Below are 16,449 nucleotides of genomic sequence, written 5' to 3' on the forward strand. Positions count from 1 at the left end.
TGCCTTCAAGGGAGTGCAGCATTCCTGAAAGCTTTCTTGCCACAAAACAGGATAAATAACGCTTTTCATTATAAATTTCTGGAGTGGAAAAGGGAGTCTTCCTGAGCTGAAGGCATGCTTTTTAATCTTTTGTTCTTAGTTCAATTATTTCAAATATCTTCACTGTTTGTGTCTGCAGCTGTCTGACATGCTGCCCTGGTGCGTATTTTATAAAGTGTAAACTGAAAAGATTGCACAGTGGGGTTTAGAGAGCAGATCAATGACTATATTTATTTTTCCCATACAGCTTCTCTGCTGGCTTTTAAATCTTTTTATGTACTTTAACCCTGTGTGTGTCATAATCCTATAAAAGATGCTCCTTGGAGATCAGAAATACTAGAAATGGTAATAAAGCTTCTACTTCCTGAACATAGGGAGGAGAATATTTTAGGGGAAGACTTCCTGGCAGGGGAAGAAGAGGTGTTAAATGAAAAACCCTGGAATTTCATACTTGGTCACCCAAAGCAAGTGACCTGATTCATTTCAGTAAGACCTCTTGGGTACAAACTATTCTGAAATACAAAGCCTGGCTGTGTGCGTGCAGTAGGTGGAGGAGTTCAGGTGTGTTTTATTTATGGTTGAACATCAGCTTTAGAAGGCTAATTTTAGTGTCTAATTCTTTCATTCCAGTTGCATTCTTCAGTGTTTATTTTCAGATCGTTGTTTAGTAACTTAGGAAGCCAGAAACAACCTTACCTATCAAAATGAAGCATGTTCTTGTGCGCCATGTGCTTTCAGAGTGAGTTGTGAGTTAGACTTCAGTGTAACAGGGAGGATTTATGCACGAGTGGTGGCTGCTGTGGCCTAATTGGTCACCTGTGACTAGCAAAGATGTGGTAACTGACTCAGCTTTCTAATTAGGATGAGCCAAACTGTGTCAACTGAAATTACCACCAAGGCTTGATTGGGGTGGCTGATAAATGCCTGTTGCTTTCAGTAGTGGCAGGCCAGCAACGTGCACATGAGCACTCCCAATGAGTAGCTGGACTGATATCTTCTAAGGCTGTGGTAACTGGCTTGCTTTTAGCCACGAGCAGCTTTAGTTCTCAACGGGGTTTCACGCACAGCTAGTTACTGTACACCTTAGTGGCATTGTGATAATTATGAAAGCTTCCTTGAATTTCTGAAAGGCTGTACTCCAAACTGGCTAGATGGCAGCTTGAAAGTAAATACCTTTGTCAGGTCAGAAATGCTGAACCATATTACTGCATAAAAACATGTTCACAAACTTCAGCTTTGTACTTATTTTAAGCTTTCCTATTCGCTAACACTTGCTCTTATAAACCCCATAAAAATAAATTAGTAATTTCAGTTCACTACTTATTTCATAAAATGTCTCTTAAATTGATCAGAACCTTCAGCATTTGCATTTCAAAAGCAGTAGTCATGCAAGTGTTGGGGTTGTTCGTTTTAGGGAAACTAAACTCTGCAGTCACTTCTTTAGGAGTCCTCAGCGTAAGCCGGGCTCCATCTCGCTGGCTGTAGTGTTGTGGCTCTATCTTGCATTCATTCTGTGACAGCTTGCTTTCGTGATGGCTAATGATGTACTATCTGTTTCCTGCTCCCAGGAGATTTACAGAGCTAAAACACTATAGCGATGAACTGCAGTCTGTCATATCACACCTTCTGCGAGTCAGAGCTGTAAGTATTTCCCATGTGTGTCGTGACAAACAGGGTAACTTATTTGTAAGGCAGCATTTCTTGTTTAGTCAAGAGAACTGGTATACGTGTTCTAGAAGAAGGGCAGTTCTGCCTCAGAGAGCCCAACTCTCAAGTGTGGGGCAGGAGATGGGAAGGGGAGTACTGGCTTCGTGCAGATTTTGTGGGGCTGGGGTAGAGGTGTGTGGGGGAGAGTTTCACATAGGACAGTTTAGGATGATGTGTGTTGCTAATCTGCCCACCCCCCAGCTGGTCACATATCAGGAGGAGATCTTTCAAAGAGGACCAAGATGTCCACTCAGCTGGCAAGTGGCTTTTGCTGGGTGTCTGGGTTAGGAAGGGACTCAAAACACAATTTTCTGGTCAGATATATAAAACTTTGTTTTCCAGAACTTGTAGTATGAATTGTGCATGCTTCCCAGCACAGTTTTTTTGGCTTGTTCTTCAGTCTCTGAAGAATAACGTTCTTTTTAATGATGAGAGCAACTATGTCGTGCATAATATACTGTGGGTTGACAATGGAAGATTTTTTTTTTAAAAAAAAAGACAAAGTAAACAGGAAATCACAATTTGAATAAAGAGGAGCATGATACTGCCTTTTTAGTATGCTTCACGGAGATTTAATTTTTGATGAAAACTGTGCTGTGGGGAAGGTTGGTAATTGATTGCCCTGTTGAACCGAGGTACATGAGAGGATTAATCACTGGTATTGTACTAACAGTGCCTTTTTCTCAGGACTCTGTGCGTGAGATCTATTGGGTGACTTGCTTAAATTTCCTTTTTACTGCTTTAACAGGTTCTGTAACTCTTACACGACTTCAGTCTTATTCCTTGATACACCACAATTACAAGGGCATTATCTGGATTACAAGTCACACTTCAAATTGTACATGTGCGCTCTCTTTCTGATGTTGTCGCCAGCTTTGTAGTGCTGGCTGCAGTAGGTACTAACTCTCCAAACAGCTGAAATGACATATCTAGCTCTAGCAATAAGCTCTGCAATGGATAGCTCATTTCCTTTCCTTCGTTTCACTGAGCTAGATGGAAAAATCAAGTCACTTGTTAGAATGCTAGTGAAGCTTTCCCTGCGGTCTTGATGTCAGGATGGATTTTTGTCTTGCCATATTTATGTTAAATAAGCAAGTGTGTATATAAATTTAGCATTATTCAGGTAAAGGAGGATATGCTTTACATCTTTTTATCAAAAACTGAATTAACTGATTATTTGTGGTCTCCATTGATGTACCCTGTACATGAGTGCTTCCAAAGAAATACTTCAAATGTTACTCTTCATTACAGCCTCGACTGTGACTTCAGTCTTCAAAGATTTTATGCTGTTGATCTTTTCCTTCAGTAGTAGCTTAGACTAGGCTTAGGCCCTATCTTATTTACCTGTGTAAAAATATTAAGACTTGGATTTTGTGTGTGGATTTTTCACAACGCAAGTTCTTTAATGTTGATGACCAAAAATTAACTTTTAAATGTTCTAGAGGGTGGCAGACCGGCTATATGGTGTCTATAAAGTCCATGGCAACTATGGAAGAGTATTCAGGTAAGATTTTTAGGTTTTAAATGTGCTTACAGGTATATGTAAAGAGAGTAGTGAATTTGTTTTGGTTTTGCAAACATATAACGTCTGCAATATTTAAATGTCTGGCTTGAAAAATTTTGTCTTGCAGAACTAATGAGATTTGTATGTTGGATACAATGATCTCTCTCTGAATCTGCTGTGCTTAGTTTTAAGTACTTTAGTTTTTTTGTTTTGTATTCCAGAACTTTAGGACTTCCGTTGTGTCATTTGCATTCTGTTTCTTCAGGACGTAACTTACTGCCTATTTTCATGGTGTTATCTGAAAAACCTCGAGGTCCTTCAAATAGTTAAAACCCAACAACTGTATCTATCCAATTCTAGTACCTTTTTTAAAGTGAATTTGCCTATCGTTTTTGATTTATATAAGTGAATTGCATGCTCAAGTTTTCCATCTCACAGGAGAATTGAAGAATCTAAACTTCTGGTTAAGGGAAACCTCCTGCTTCTACACACTGTTCAAGTGCTAAATTTAATTCTCAGGGTTAATGGATTGCAGATGTCTTTCTCATTGGGGGTTTTAAAGTGAAATTAGGTGTAGTTCTGTAATAACACAAAGACAAACAAATGTCAACATTAACGGAGTGGAATGTTTATGAAAAAGTGAAGGACAAAATAGACACATTAGGCACAAATTATGTGAAGTAGAAGGGTCTGCCCCTCTGCTTTTTTCTTGCATAAAGAATTGTCAATGTAAATCTTATAACTAATAAGTTTCATAAAGTTTCACAAAGCTGAGAACACAATTAAGTTTGCAGTGTACATGGGTGTCCTGAACAAGTATCTTGCTTTCTTTACTGTAGCTCTGTTTCCTACTTTATCCAAATGGTCTCCCCAGTGTGAATAGGGAGTTGCAGTAATGAGGCAGGAGGCAGTTATGAGTTGATATTTTTTTAATGAATGGAACTAAACAGCAATCTACCATAAAAATAGAAAACAACATACAGCAAACCATTTCAGAGGAGGTAAAAGGCTTGCAAATGTCAAATCCCACCTTCTGTTTTTTCGCAATGAGAGGCTTCTATCTGACGTGTTGCAAGTGTGGAGGGCTCAGTTTCTCCTTGGCAAATGAGGTGGACCAGATTCTGTTTTTAGAAAGTTCGCTCTCTCTCCTTTAAGTTCTAGTCTCTCTCGGATTTAGTTTTAGCTATTTGAACAAGACCCTCTTGGCTCAAAACCAACTTCAAGCTCTGCATGTTTGTGAGGATGAGTTTAGGCAGCAGGGACAGTTGTTTAACAGAGCGCCTTAAATAGCCTTGCAGTTACACTGTCAGTGCTGCTGCTTAGAGGAAGAAAACAGTTTGGCCAAGTCCAACTTGAAGGCAGTTTCCATTCAGGTGTCACCTGGAAAGAAACTATATACAGGATGCAGCTTATTAACTTCCCTTACCCTTCACGTGTGATGTTGTTTCTCGTTTGTTTTTCGTACAGTGAGTGGAGTGCAATTGAAAAGGAGATGGGGGATGGGTTGCAGAGTGCTGGCCACCACATGGATGTGTAAGTACTGACTGAATATCTGATAGCTTGATGTAAGCCAGATGTAGAACTCTCCCTCTTTCCTCTCTTTTCCCTCAACCCCAAAGTGCATGCAAGTAGTGCACCGAGAAAGTTGGGGGTGCATTGTTTTTAGGTGCACAACTTTTCTGTGACTTGGATGCAGGCACAATTTTAGCATCCATGTACTGTATTAAGTAGCTCAAAAGGTCTCAGGAGAACCAGAGGGGTTTCTTTTTTATTATTATTTTGAAATTGTAGAAGTGCTTGGAATTCTTCCAGCTTTTCTTTTAAGCTACTATGCCAGAAACTGGTGGAATACAACTTTAATGTACTGCAGACCTGATGAGTTCCATTTGTTTTTGGTAGTGGTATTTCGTACCATGCAGTGGATGGTACATAGATTTGGACTTAATTACACAAAGCTAAGAAATTTAATTATTCAGCACCAAAACGTTAATGGATTCTTGAAACAAATACTGTCTGGATGTAATAAAGTAGGGAATCCTCCCTCTTTGCATCTCTAGAGTCAGTTGGCAGAGTACGTGAAACGCTGCCTTCAAAATAAGAGTCTACCACTTCGGAGTGCTCACAGAAGTGCTATTCTAGGTTCATGCTTTTTGCTTTCCAGGTAGTTGTATACCATAAGTGAAACAGTATAACTTCTTGTGACTCTGATTCCTCTTCTGTAATCAGGTGCTACTGTAAAGTAACATCTCCAACAACAGATAAAAGCTATTTGACACTTCCTTATATATATATTTTTTTACTTATAGAGTATAATTTGTGTAGAAGTAAAGCTATCAGTTCACAGTGCAGATCTATGTATGCGGTGCTACTGCTTGGTTGTATTTGATACTATGCCTCATCAAATGGAAGGGTTTGAAGAGCCATGCCAAACTGCTCTTGGTTTCTTCAGAAGAACCCTGTTTTAATTAGATCTTTAAGAATTTGGACTCTTCTGAATTTATTCACGCTTCTGTGCTTTGTTAACATGATGGTTTACATCCAAAAAAACTATTATGTTTTTCTAAACGGAAAGCTCTGGTGAGAATAAAGAAATGGACAATGCATTTTGCTTTTAGAAGAAAATAATTGAAGTAGAGATGGAGTGCAGTGTTCAGCACCTACTGCAATATGCAAAAATTGAAGACTGTGAAAACATGCTGTAATGTGGAAAAGCTGGGTAGGCACAAGTATGTTCTCAGTGGTTGAGATGCATCACCCTAAATGTAAATTGAAACAGACAGAACCTAACAACTGTCAACACCTAGAAAAAGCTTAATCAACTGAAGTGGGTCTGACCTCTCAGTCAGGCGGCTGAACCTTCTCCACACATGGGAGATGTTTTTCTGTGATATGGTTAGGAGTAAAGATCCGGAGTAATGGTGGTGACTCTGGCTAACCTTTTTTGCATGACATCTGAGGTAGCTTTCATTGTCTGTCATCTCTTCTGCTCTGACATTCTTGTACAACGGTAATCTTTTAGTGACAGTCAAGAAATGGCAGCTGTAAGATTCATGTAGTCTCCTACCAGCAAGGATCACGTTGATGATCTCTTGAAAGTGTAACTTACCAATGCAGTTACTCTTCTCATAAGGTTAGACTGAGAACTTTTGTTGCAACAGAAAGCTACTTCAGGAAGGTTGCCTGATAAACTTCCAAAACAAATTTAATTACTGTCTATCTACCCCATGTGCTGTAGTCTTTAGTATTTATTTATTTAAACAATAACATCTCAAAAGTTTAGGATGATATAAAACTGCTTAATATATGGAGAAGACATCCCAAAGTACCTCTGGGTGCATGTTGTATAACAGGATGAGGCTTGCTAAAGTGATTAATAAAAACAACTGAGTATGCTGAGAAAGCTCAAATGAATGACTGTAATTCTGGCATTTAAAATATGAAAGAGACGTCTGACCTTTGACTTCTGTCCTTTATGTGATTAATGAGTGGCCCTTTATCTCTTTATCAACTGGACTGTCATTACAGGTGGAATCAGTCTAAATTAAAACAGGATTTTAGTTGAAGATTCCCAAGAAGAGTGGGAACATACTGGGTGCCTTTAGTACCTACTACAGTGTTTCTCCTTAAGTTTTTTCCCTGGTTTGACTATCTGCTTTGGACAAGCCAGTGTCTAAATTTCAGCTTAGACGGTCAGGAATATAGTTTGTCTTACTACTACTTTGAAAGCAAACTTAAGTGTCTTGGAAGTCTGGCCCAGGTAATGTGTTTTGTGTGTTTGTTTATTTTGGGAGAGTTGTTCTGCCACATACAAGCTCTAAAAGTTCTACAAACTTAGTACTTAGTTGAAACTGAAATGTGGTCCATCTGCTACCCTGGGAAATCTGACCGCTACACTAAAAATACTTCAGAACTTAAGAATGGGGAGAGTAAGCCACATATGACCTGTGTGGCTGTAGGATTTTTCAGAATATGCATGTTTTTCAACAATTTGGACTTCTTCCTTGCTTTGATTCACAATGTGAATTCTTGTTCTCTCTGTTCTTTTACCCCTTCTACTTGAACTGTTCCAGTGTTGCTGGTCACCTTGGGTATTGTGCTTATTCATCACAAGTAGACTTGGTAGGACTTTTCCTGGGTGTGCTATGTCTTTGATTTCACAGAGCATCAGAGGAACTTACCTTGCTTGCAAACTTAAAATAAATAAATAAATAAATAAAATAAAATCATACTTGAACAGATGAGCACATCTACCACACTTCCTCAAGCTCCTCATTCTTCCAGTTCTCCTGCAAGTATATGAAGAACCTATGCAGTTCTTCTGAGCAGGGCAGTGGGCCTGATGATAGTAACATTCAGTACAAGTGTCTCCATCATACACCTACCTTAGATTCCCAGTATCTAAGTGATGTTATTGTTCTAGAACTTGCAGGAAGAATGTTCTGTTCTCTACCAAGTCATATTACCAGTTGCCTTTCAGCTTGACTCTGCCGCTTCTTTATTAGAGATAATTAGTGGAGAAGCACCAGAAGAAACTGAAGAACTCAAAGACTTTGCACAAACTTTAAAGGAAAGAGGTGCAGTAACTAACATTTGGTTGCATTGTGCTGGTCACTAGACAAACATGGACACATGCTTACTTCAGGGAGCCTGTAGATGTGGAAATACTTATTTCTTCTGTGCCAGGGATTGCCACAGACTCAAGAGCCCAAACGGAATTGGTAGTGTTTGTGATAGGCTCTCATTCATTCTGTTCATCGGTAATGGTACGTGCTCCGTATTGCTGACTAAAGCAGCATCCTATTTTTGTCACTGTGCCAAGTGAGATGTGAACATCTCTTAGCTGTGGGCCGGTTCCTGCAGATGTATCTGAGCGCAGTCACGTTGGTTAGTGGGAACCTATTAAATACTGTTCAGTCAGCAATACAAGTTAGAAAAAGGAAGTGCTTTTTGCCATTTCTAGTAGACGTCAGCCTAAATGATGAAACTTACTGAGTATAAGAGCTGTGGAATTAATTAAAACCCTTGTGCTTCTGAAGATTTCTCCCTAAAAGGCAGGTTTAAACTTCTTGTTGCTCTGAACTGATACGCCTGACTTTCACAGCAGGCAAAGCAACACCATTTTCAAGGAGCCGAAGGACTTCGTGGTTTGGCGTTCAGAGCGGGCACTATGAGTTTTGTTCTCGGGCTTATGAGTTGGCTGAATAAAAAACAATAAAAGAAGCCTTTTAAATACTACCCCTTTGCTTTTGAGAAGGTATGATGTTCACGTTTCTAAGCTGTAGTGCTTTCAGCCTTGCAGGATTTCTTCTGCATCATATCTTTCCTTTTTGCCTTGGTGCTGCCTGTTGACAATCCACTGAAGACAAGGAATAAATTGTGTTCCTTTCCTGTAATAAAAACTGCCTCATCTTCAGCAGGAAACTTATGATAAATCTTGTACTCATCAAAAGATTTATAGTAGTAACAACGAAAGAAACAGGCCTGCAGGAATGTTTATATTAGCTGATTCAGAGTTTAATTAAAAACAAAGGACAAAGGAAAACCCCTTTTTAGAAGCGTGTTTTACTGTTTTACTTTGTGACTGGCCTTTCTGTCAAACAGGTGTCCTCCCTTGTTACTGTATGTGCAGTCCATAAAGGTTAAATTAATGAATTCCTACTTGACCGTGCCCATTTTTTTCACCAGATATGCAGCTTCTATTGATGACATCCTGGAAGAAGAGGAACATTATGCAGATCAGCTGAAAGAGTATCTCTTCTATGCAGAAGCACTACGGTATGTACAGAAGTATAGAGATCAAGTGAAAATTATCGTGATTTCCTCTAATATTGTGTTGGTGTTGAATTTTCGTATCTTCTGCTCTCTGAGAAGTAGAAATTTCAGTGTTATGGAATCTTCACATTCTTACCGCTTATTTAGCTTACTTGTATTTATTGCTGTGTGGGTGGCAATAAAAAATTAAAACTCAGCTAGCTGGTCAGTAAGTGAAATGATGGAAATGTTAAGATCTGGATACTGTGGAAGATAATGCTGTTTATTCCTCTGGTTACACTGTTTCCTTGGCTAGTTGTGCCCCAATGTGCTGAAAGCTTCAGCTTTTAAAAGAGGCCAAATAAAGCTGCCACAGCTGTTAGAAGTCCCAGCAGATTTCAAAGTGCCCTGCGTAACTTTTATCCTGTACATTACTATGCAGCTAAACGCAGATTTTTTTTTAATTGTTTTAGACTAAACTTCATAGGGCAGTCTCCATTACAAGCGTGGATGTGAAAGCAAATTTCTTTACGCTGTAAGATTGCACCTAGTGCTATTATGCTCTCCCTGGGTTGGCTCTGAACTTTTCGGAGAGGTCCAGTAATACTGTAGAGAATCAAGTTGGCGAGTGTGATGGCTGCTGTCAGGGAACCCAGAGCACAAGTAGCCTCTCCTGGGAGATGAACACGCATCCGGCAGTGGAGTACGGATGTAGCCTCATCAGCCCACACAGGACTGGGACTTGCTGCAGGTGGTCAGAGGAAACTTGCCTCTTTTCCAGATGAAAGGCACTATGCGAATCTAAGAGCACTGTTTCTTGTTTCGTTTAAAAAATAAAACGTGAAGAATTTTATGATTGACTGATGCATTGCTGCTGTGACATGTTCTGTCTCTGGTTACCTTTTGTCGTAGTTGTGATTTTTCTCTGATGTATTTTGAATAAAATTATTTTACAGTGGTGTACTTAAGTAGGCGGCAGGGCTCATATTGCTGAGGGTGTCTTGGAATGAGTCTAAAAAGAAGATCAGAAGATCAGAATGCTGCTGGAATAAGAGCTTTCTTTATACCTTGATCCAAGCTACAGTAATTGCAGAGTTAGGCATTCTGTGATAGGGCTGTTGAGTTTGAGCTAGATAAATAACTGAATATGTTGCCTGCCAAACAAAGCATTCTGCTGTTTGTAAAGTTTAAATGGAGGGAAACATAGCAAAACAAAGTAGTATGTGACAGATCTTTCATTACTTACTTTTCAGGGCAGTTTGCAGGAAACATGAATTAATGCAATATGACTTGGAAATGGCGGCACAGGACCTAACATCTAAGAAACAGCAGTGTGAGGAGCTGGCAACAGGAGTGAGTCTTTTTCCACTTTCTTCTCCAAGATGCCTTTTTTTTGTGTGTGTGTGTGTGAGCCAAGTTACTTAGAATGACATTTAAATGGCACTAACATGCTGGCCGCTGGTTATGAGAAGCAGTATCCTATGAGCTGTAGGCCTCTGAGGTTTAAAAGTAACTTGGTTCTTGGTGACGTAAGCTGTTAGTGTTCAATAAGAGAATTCGATAGAGAGCAAGTAAAGGGTTGCAGGAAATAGGAACTGAGCAGAATAACAATAACTACCCTAGAGGTCAAAATGGTAGGATTTCTGGAAGGCTTCCACTGCCTTTTGGAACATGGACATTACTGATACATGGTGTTAGTTCCTCTTATATGGAAGACAATGGCTAAGAAACTACTACTAGTAACGTGTATTTAAAATTGTTAATATTGCTATTGAATCTATTGACATCCTGTGGAGAACTACTTTATGGTTTTTCTTTACAATACAAAATGCAAGGCTTTAAGTTCTTTCCTACCTCAGTCTGAGGAAAAACTTGTCTGGAAGCTTACCCATGCCAGTGGAATGACTTGCTTATGGTCTAATCCACAGACAAGCTGTAAGAGTTTGAACATCAAATTACTTAAAGGTGTCTGAAGGGTCCAGAGTTCCTGGGAATAAAAGCTGAGATACAGGTTTCTGTTCCCTTCTCCATCCTCACTTGTCTCTGTATAATATGAGCTGCCATACCTTCAATTGCTACCTATCTATGGGACATTCAAGAAACGAAATGTGCCATTTTCTGGTAGTTAAAGACAAAAATGAACTGAATAATAAGCCCTAATGCTGGTAAAAATCATGTAATGTATCATGGCTCTGCTCAGGAGTTCCAAAATCTACAGTGTCTTTTGTCTTTTATAGACTATGAGAACGTTCTCTCTGAAAGGGATGACCAGCAAGCTGTTCGGGCAGGAAACCCCTGAGCAGAGGGAAGCCAAGATAAAGATTCTAGAAGAGCAGATACAGGAAGGAGAAGAACAACTGAAGTCTAAAAATCTGGAAGGCAGGTAAACAGGCTTGATTTGTTCAAAGGAGATGGAGCTTGTCTTAGCAAAAGTCATCGACTGGATGCTCTTGAAGGTGTTTGCATTTTATAAGTGTTTTTAATATATTCTTGGTGTTTATGAGCTGTCTATAAAAGCTCCTGTCAGCTGCAAGTTGTGAAATAAAGTACAGTACATGCAGTTAGCTTCTGGTCTGAGTATATGGCTTATGTAAAACCTGATGACTTTCCCAGTTACTGAGCCCACTCTAATGGCTGACTTGCTTGCCTTTATGTTCAGCTAGTAATATGTTTAGCAGGTGGGCTTGTAGGTCTGCAGCTGAATAGCCTAAGACTCAAAAGCTGATTTGCTTCAAATACAGTATTTAGTTTGGTTTATATGCATGGGTCCTAAGCTAATATTCTACAGCTCCTCATATGGGGGATAACTGACTCCTGTGTGAAAGAGATTAGAAGTTCTGGCAAGCTGTGTTTGAGTAACTGCTTCTCAGTGCTGTAATGAAATTTTCTTCAGGAATGCAAATATGAAAAATAGGAACTAGCATTCCTAAAGCAATGTGTTTGTGTCAAAACATGTTCATTGTATAATAGAAGGGGTTAATGTGGTATCTCCTGGTATGTTAGGATTAGAGCTGAAAAGATAAGCCTAGTTCATGAGCAGTTCAAAACAACAAGACATTCAGTAAACGCAATTTCTAGTCATTTTGACAGAAGTACTGGAGATCTGCTTTTGTAGCTCTGGAAGCAATTTTCAAGTGAATGCTTGCCTTGTGTGTACAGTCCAGCACAAATGAAAAGCCATGAATTACAGAAATCTACTTCCATTTTGGTTAAGGAGACCTGAAGACACATCACCAAACCAACAAAATTAATTCCTGAAGTGAATTGTCCAAGTCAAATTTGCATTGTAAATGTTGTTACACTTTGCTGTCTCAAATCCTGTTGACAACTGAGTTTTCACATTGGAAAGACCAAGATTCAGACTTGACAATTGAAATAGAAACATGGAATGTTGTGTGCGAGTATTAGCATAAAGATATTTTGTCACTGAGAAAATCTGAAGAGAAAAGTGTATTCTGAATTATGCTGGTTCTATGGCAGTGACGCTTACTGTATTTTAAAAAAAAAATCCTGTGAAACTGGTTCTGGTTTAAAAATCTTTAGAAGTAGATGGAGAATTAAGCGGTAGTGCCAATTATAAAATGAGAACACTGTGGGATGAATAATAAATACAGAACTTGGTTTGCTGACTGAAACATAAAGTGCTTTATCATACATAAAACTTCCTTGCTGTGGGTTCAGAGGAAGGAAGAAGAGCTAAGGTTGTAACGTATAAAACACTAACAGAAATGTTGCTTTCAATTCCAGAGACTTTGTGAAAAGTGCCTGGGCTGACATTGAACGGTTTAAAGAGCAAAAGAATTGCGATTTGAAGGAGGCTCTTATAAGCTATGCTGTTATGCAGATTAGCATGTGCAAAAAGGTATGTTTAGCTTGTGAAAGGCTAGGCTAGTATATATATCATGTCAGCAGGGGATCAGATGCAAACTTTCAGCATCTAGGAGCGTTGCAGTCACAGAAGGTTGGAAGTCACTAGCGTAAAACCTCCCACATATTCCATCCTACTCTAACTCTGTGACATGTTAATGTTGATATATATATAATAGGCAGTGTGGTCCAATTCCAGTGTGGTCTCTGCCTTGTTGTGTGGAGTTTTGTGGGGTTTTCTGTAGTCTTCCATGGAAAAAAGTCTGTTGATGAGGTTTGCAAGCAAATTATATTTCCATCTATTTTTTGCCTTTTTAATTTTTTATTATTATTTTTTAAGGGAATTCAAGTTTGGACAAATGCAAAGGAATGCTTCAGCAAGATGTGATTATCTGGAAATGAATTCCTCCTCCAAGTGCCAGAGAATGGAAGCACAAATGTTTAACACCAATGTTAAGTTGTTACATGACCTACATATAAATCATGAAATAAATGAGTTGAGTGAATAGTTTTTCTTTCTGCTGATTGTAATTGCTAATAAAGGACAAAAAGGTTATGTTATTAAATGTTTAGCTCTGACTGCCACTACTGTGGCATGTTTTATATGTGGTAGCAAATAATTCAGGGGTAAGAGTTACTGAAAACTACAACTCTGTACTTGGGCAAAGGTGTAGGGAAAGTTATCCCAGAAAGTATGAACCGAGCTGTTCTCTCTGAGACTTGTGAAACACCATGCTCCGTAATGTATAGATCACTTCCAGATGCCCTTTTTTTTTCAGCTCTTGCTGTTTAGAATTTGTAATGCTCAAGGGTGCTTTGGTTTTATAATAGGACACACAGTTGTGTTCTTGAGGTTTACACCACAGGAGGGACAAAAAATGAAATTGTAATGCCTAGGGTTCATATTTAAATGCCTTTGCATGTCCATAAAGAAATGTGCTTTTCCAAAGGTCGGGTTAAGCAGTCTCAAGCTCCTGAGATGTTTGAAACTCTCTACAGTAGAGGTGTTGTACAATGGTTTGATACAATATTCTGCATTTACTGGTTCCCACTTAAGTTTTGATATGGGCATTGATTTCTTATCAAACTTCTTCCTGCAAGTTAAAGAAACTGGTGATCCAGCTGAGCAGCAAAACCAAAGCCAAAGCTGGTTAAGAAGCAGATGCAACTTCTGCAACTTCTGTTTGGTTGTTTGGAACCTGTTTACATTAGATGTGAATCTGGTTTGTGGTACCTCTTCTTGTAACTGAAGTGGTTTGGCTCATAAACGAGTAGTCCTTAGTGGAGATGCTGAAGTATAAAGCCTGGTGTGATTTTTGTAGTAATCAAGAGCAGTGATATACAGAATCTGCAATGAACCAAGGTATCTGTCTGGCTCTTTTAAAGATGTTTCTCTGTGTAACGTTTGTAACATATCACCAGTATAACATAATTTGCAGTTACAGGTACTTGCATTAAATGTTGCCAGTTATGAAAAACATTCACCACTGTCTAATATGGGGCTTCTTCTACATACTTAAAGTTCCAGAAGTTTCGTGGAATTCATCAGACTTGATTGCTAATCCTACAGGAAGCTTCGTAACATTCCCTTGGAGAGTGTATTTAATTTTTCCAGATTATAACACTACTCGGATCCTTTTTTTTTTTTTTGAGATACTCCAGGAAGTCTCTAGAAGTTGTTTTGGTAATTTATCAGTAATATCGTTACTGGACATGTCCCATGTCACTTTTGTCTGTGGCATTTTTTCTATAAAATCATTGTAACGAATTCATAGACCTGGTGTACACTACAACTCAAAATGGAAGTAATGTACTGGTTGCTTTGATAGCGTATGTTAGCTTTTTCAAAGCATTTGACAATGACACTTCTGAGAGATGATGTCGACAGAAGGAGGTTTCCATTTAATATTTACAAGGAGAAGTGTTCTTTCTGTTCAGAGGATTGCAGTATCCAATTCTGATACAGGTGGAAGGACTTTTACATTCCAAACCAAGAAGTTGCACACTTGACGTATTCAGTAAGCCTTCTAAAGGAGTGGTGCCTTAACACAATACCATGAGGCGCTCAGAGTAGGTATTTTTCATGCACTTTGATTTTTGGTAGATCTTTCTGGTGCCTCTTTCCATATTTCACTTGCTGTACAGCTTACTATAAATGTATTAGTATGCCTTTTTTCCCTTGCTAGTTGTACTAAGTTTAAGAAGGGATCAACGCAGTTCTTGTAAGTTTTGTGCCAATAAGCTAAATAAAATTGCTCTTTGATATTTTTGTTATGCTGTTTTTGTAAAAATGCTATATTTTCCCAATGCTGATAAATGTTGCACACTGTACTGAGTTCAGTTCCTGGCCATCTCAAACAATCTCCAAAATTTGGTTTAAAATTTAAGAAGTAAGTTGCGCACAACTAGTTGATTTGCCTTTTAGGTGAAGAACATAGCATCTAAATCCAAAATAAGATCCTTGTTATAATCCAGTTTTGATGCCTGCTTTGTTTTTGCCCAAACAGAACTAGCTGTCTGAAGTGCACATATGTCATCTGGGTAAGAGAACATGCATTTCAAAAGGGTTTGTGTTTGGCAGAACTTGGGTGAAAGCTTAGTTAAGGGTAATCTGAAATAGCTTTATTCCCTTCACTTTTGCTGTTTTCAGATTAGCATTGCATGCGGTCTTGCATGCATTTACTTGTGGATCTTAGCAAACACTGAGGGTTCCTCCCCCTCTTTTAATTTTTTTCTCTTTTTAAGAGGAAATCATCTTGTTAATGTCTGTTTCCATTTGGTTAATAGAGTCCACATGACAATGCACACTCAAAGTGTGCATTTTTCCCATACAGATTTAGCTTCTGTAACTCAAGCCCCTCTGCCTTGGCTTGCTTCCTTCTCTTATCCAGTAAACATCAAAAACTGGTGGAAGGCCCTGAAAATAACAGCAACCAGGTAGACCACTTCAACTTCATGTCACCCAAATGCTCATCATATATAAAACACCTTACCTATGTGGATAGTCTAACTCACTGACAGAGCTGTCACTTCTGCCACAGGCAGGGATTATCAGTGGTGGCGCTGTCCCTGAACCTTCCCCACTGCTAGCAGGACCTTGATTTGTCAGTGCATTTTACTGGCTACTGTTGCTTGTGAAATGCAGCTAGGGTAAGGGAACCAGATGAAACTGAAAGGTAAGATGTTTTTCTGAAGGGTCTTATCTCTTTAAAAATGCTATATTTAAATATCTGACATCTTCGCCAAAGCAGAAGTAACTTAGCAGCTCCTGGAGTATGAGGCTGGGCTGGGCTGCGAGTGCTGCCTCCTAGAAGAGACCTTGTTCTCCTGTATGCTTCTCCCTGCTACTGCAATTCTCGTGTGCATATGTGTTGAAGAAACAAGAAACACTTTTTAATGTCCCCTAAAGAATTACAGGGAAGGCAGTTGCCTTATTTTCTCTCCCCTTGCTCCCAACTTTTCTTGCAATGGCAGGGCAATGGTCTAATTCATGTTTTTGTTCTCACGTTCTGTGCATTCCTGGAGCTTGTCTTATGTTTGCTCCTAGTGCCTCCCCATGGAGCTTTATCTCTTCAATGAAA

At 39.0% G+C, this 16,449-nt stretch overlaps 1 protein-coding gene across 1 annotated transcript in view; it reads left to right on the top strand.

Moving 5' to 3' along the window:
* SNX4 (sorting nexin 4) overlaps window positions 1-15,137 on the top strand; it is a 34,432-nt gene extending 19,295 nt beyond the window's left edge. The window contains exons 7-14 of the mRNA XM_035569710.2: window positions 1,608-1,680; window positions 3,189-3,250; window positions 4,718-4,783; window positions 8,936-9,025; window positions 10,255-10,354; window positions 11,239-11,384; window positions 12,749-12,863; window positions 13,209-15,137. Coding sequence (XP_035425603.1) covers window positions 1,608-1,680; window positions 3,189-3,250; window positions 4,718-4,783; window positions 8,936-9,025; window positions 10,255-10,354; window positions 11,239-11,384; window positions 12,749-12,863; window positions 13,209-13,256 — 700 coding nt within the window. The 3' untranslated portion in view covers window positions 13,257-15,137. The remainder of the gene's footprint in view (window positions 1-1,607; window positions 1,681-3,188; window positions 3,251-4,717; window positions 4,784-8,935; window positions 9,026-10,254; window positions 10,355-11,238; window positions 11,385-12,748; window positions 12,864-13,208) is intronic.
* Window positions 15,138-16,449: the final 1,312 nt, after the last annotated feature.

Source organism: Cygnus atratus, chromosome 6 (genome assembly GCF_013377495.2).
Source record: "Cygnus atratus isolate AKBS03 ecotype Queensland, Australia chromosome 6, CAtr_DNAZoo_HiC_assembly, whole genome shotgun sequence".
In the NCBI taxonomy this organism is placed as follows: domain Eukaryota; kingdom Metazoa; phylum Chordata; class Aves; order Anseriformes; family Anatidae; genus Cygnus; species Cygnus atratus.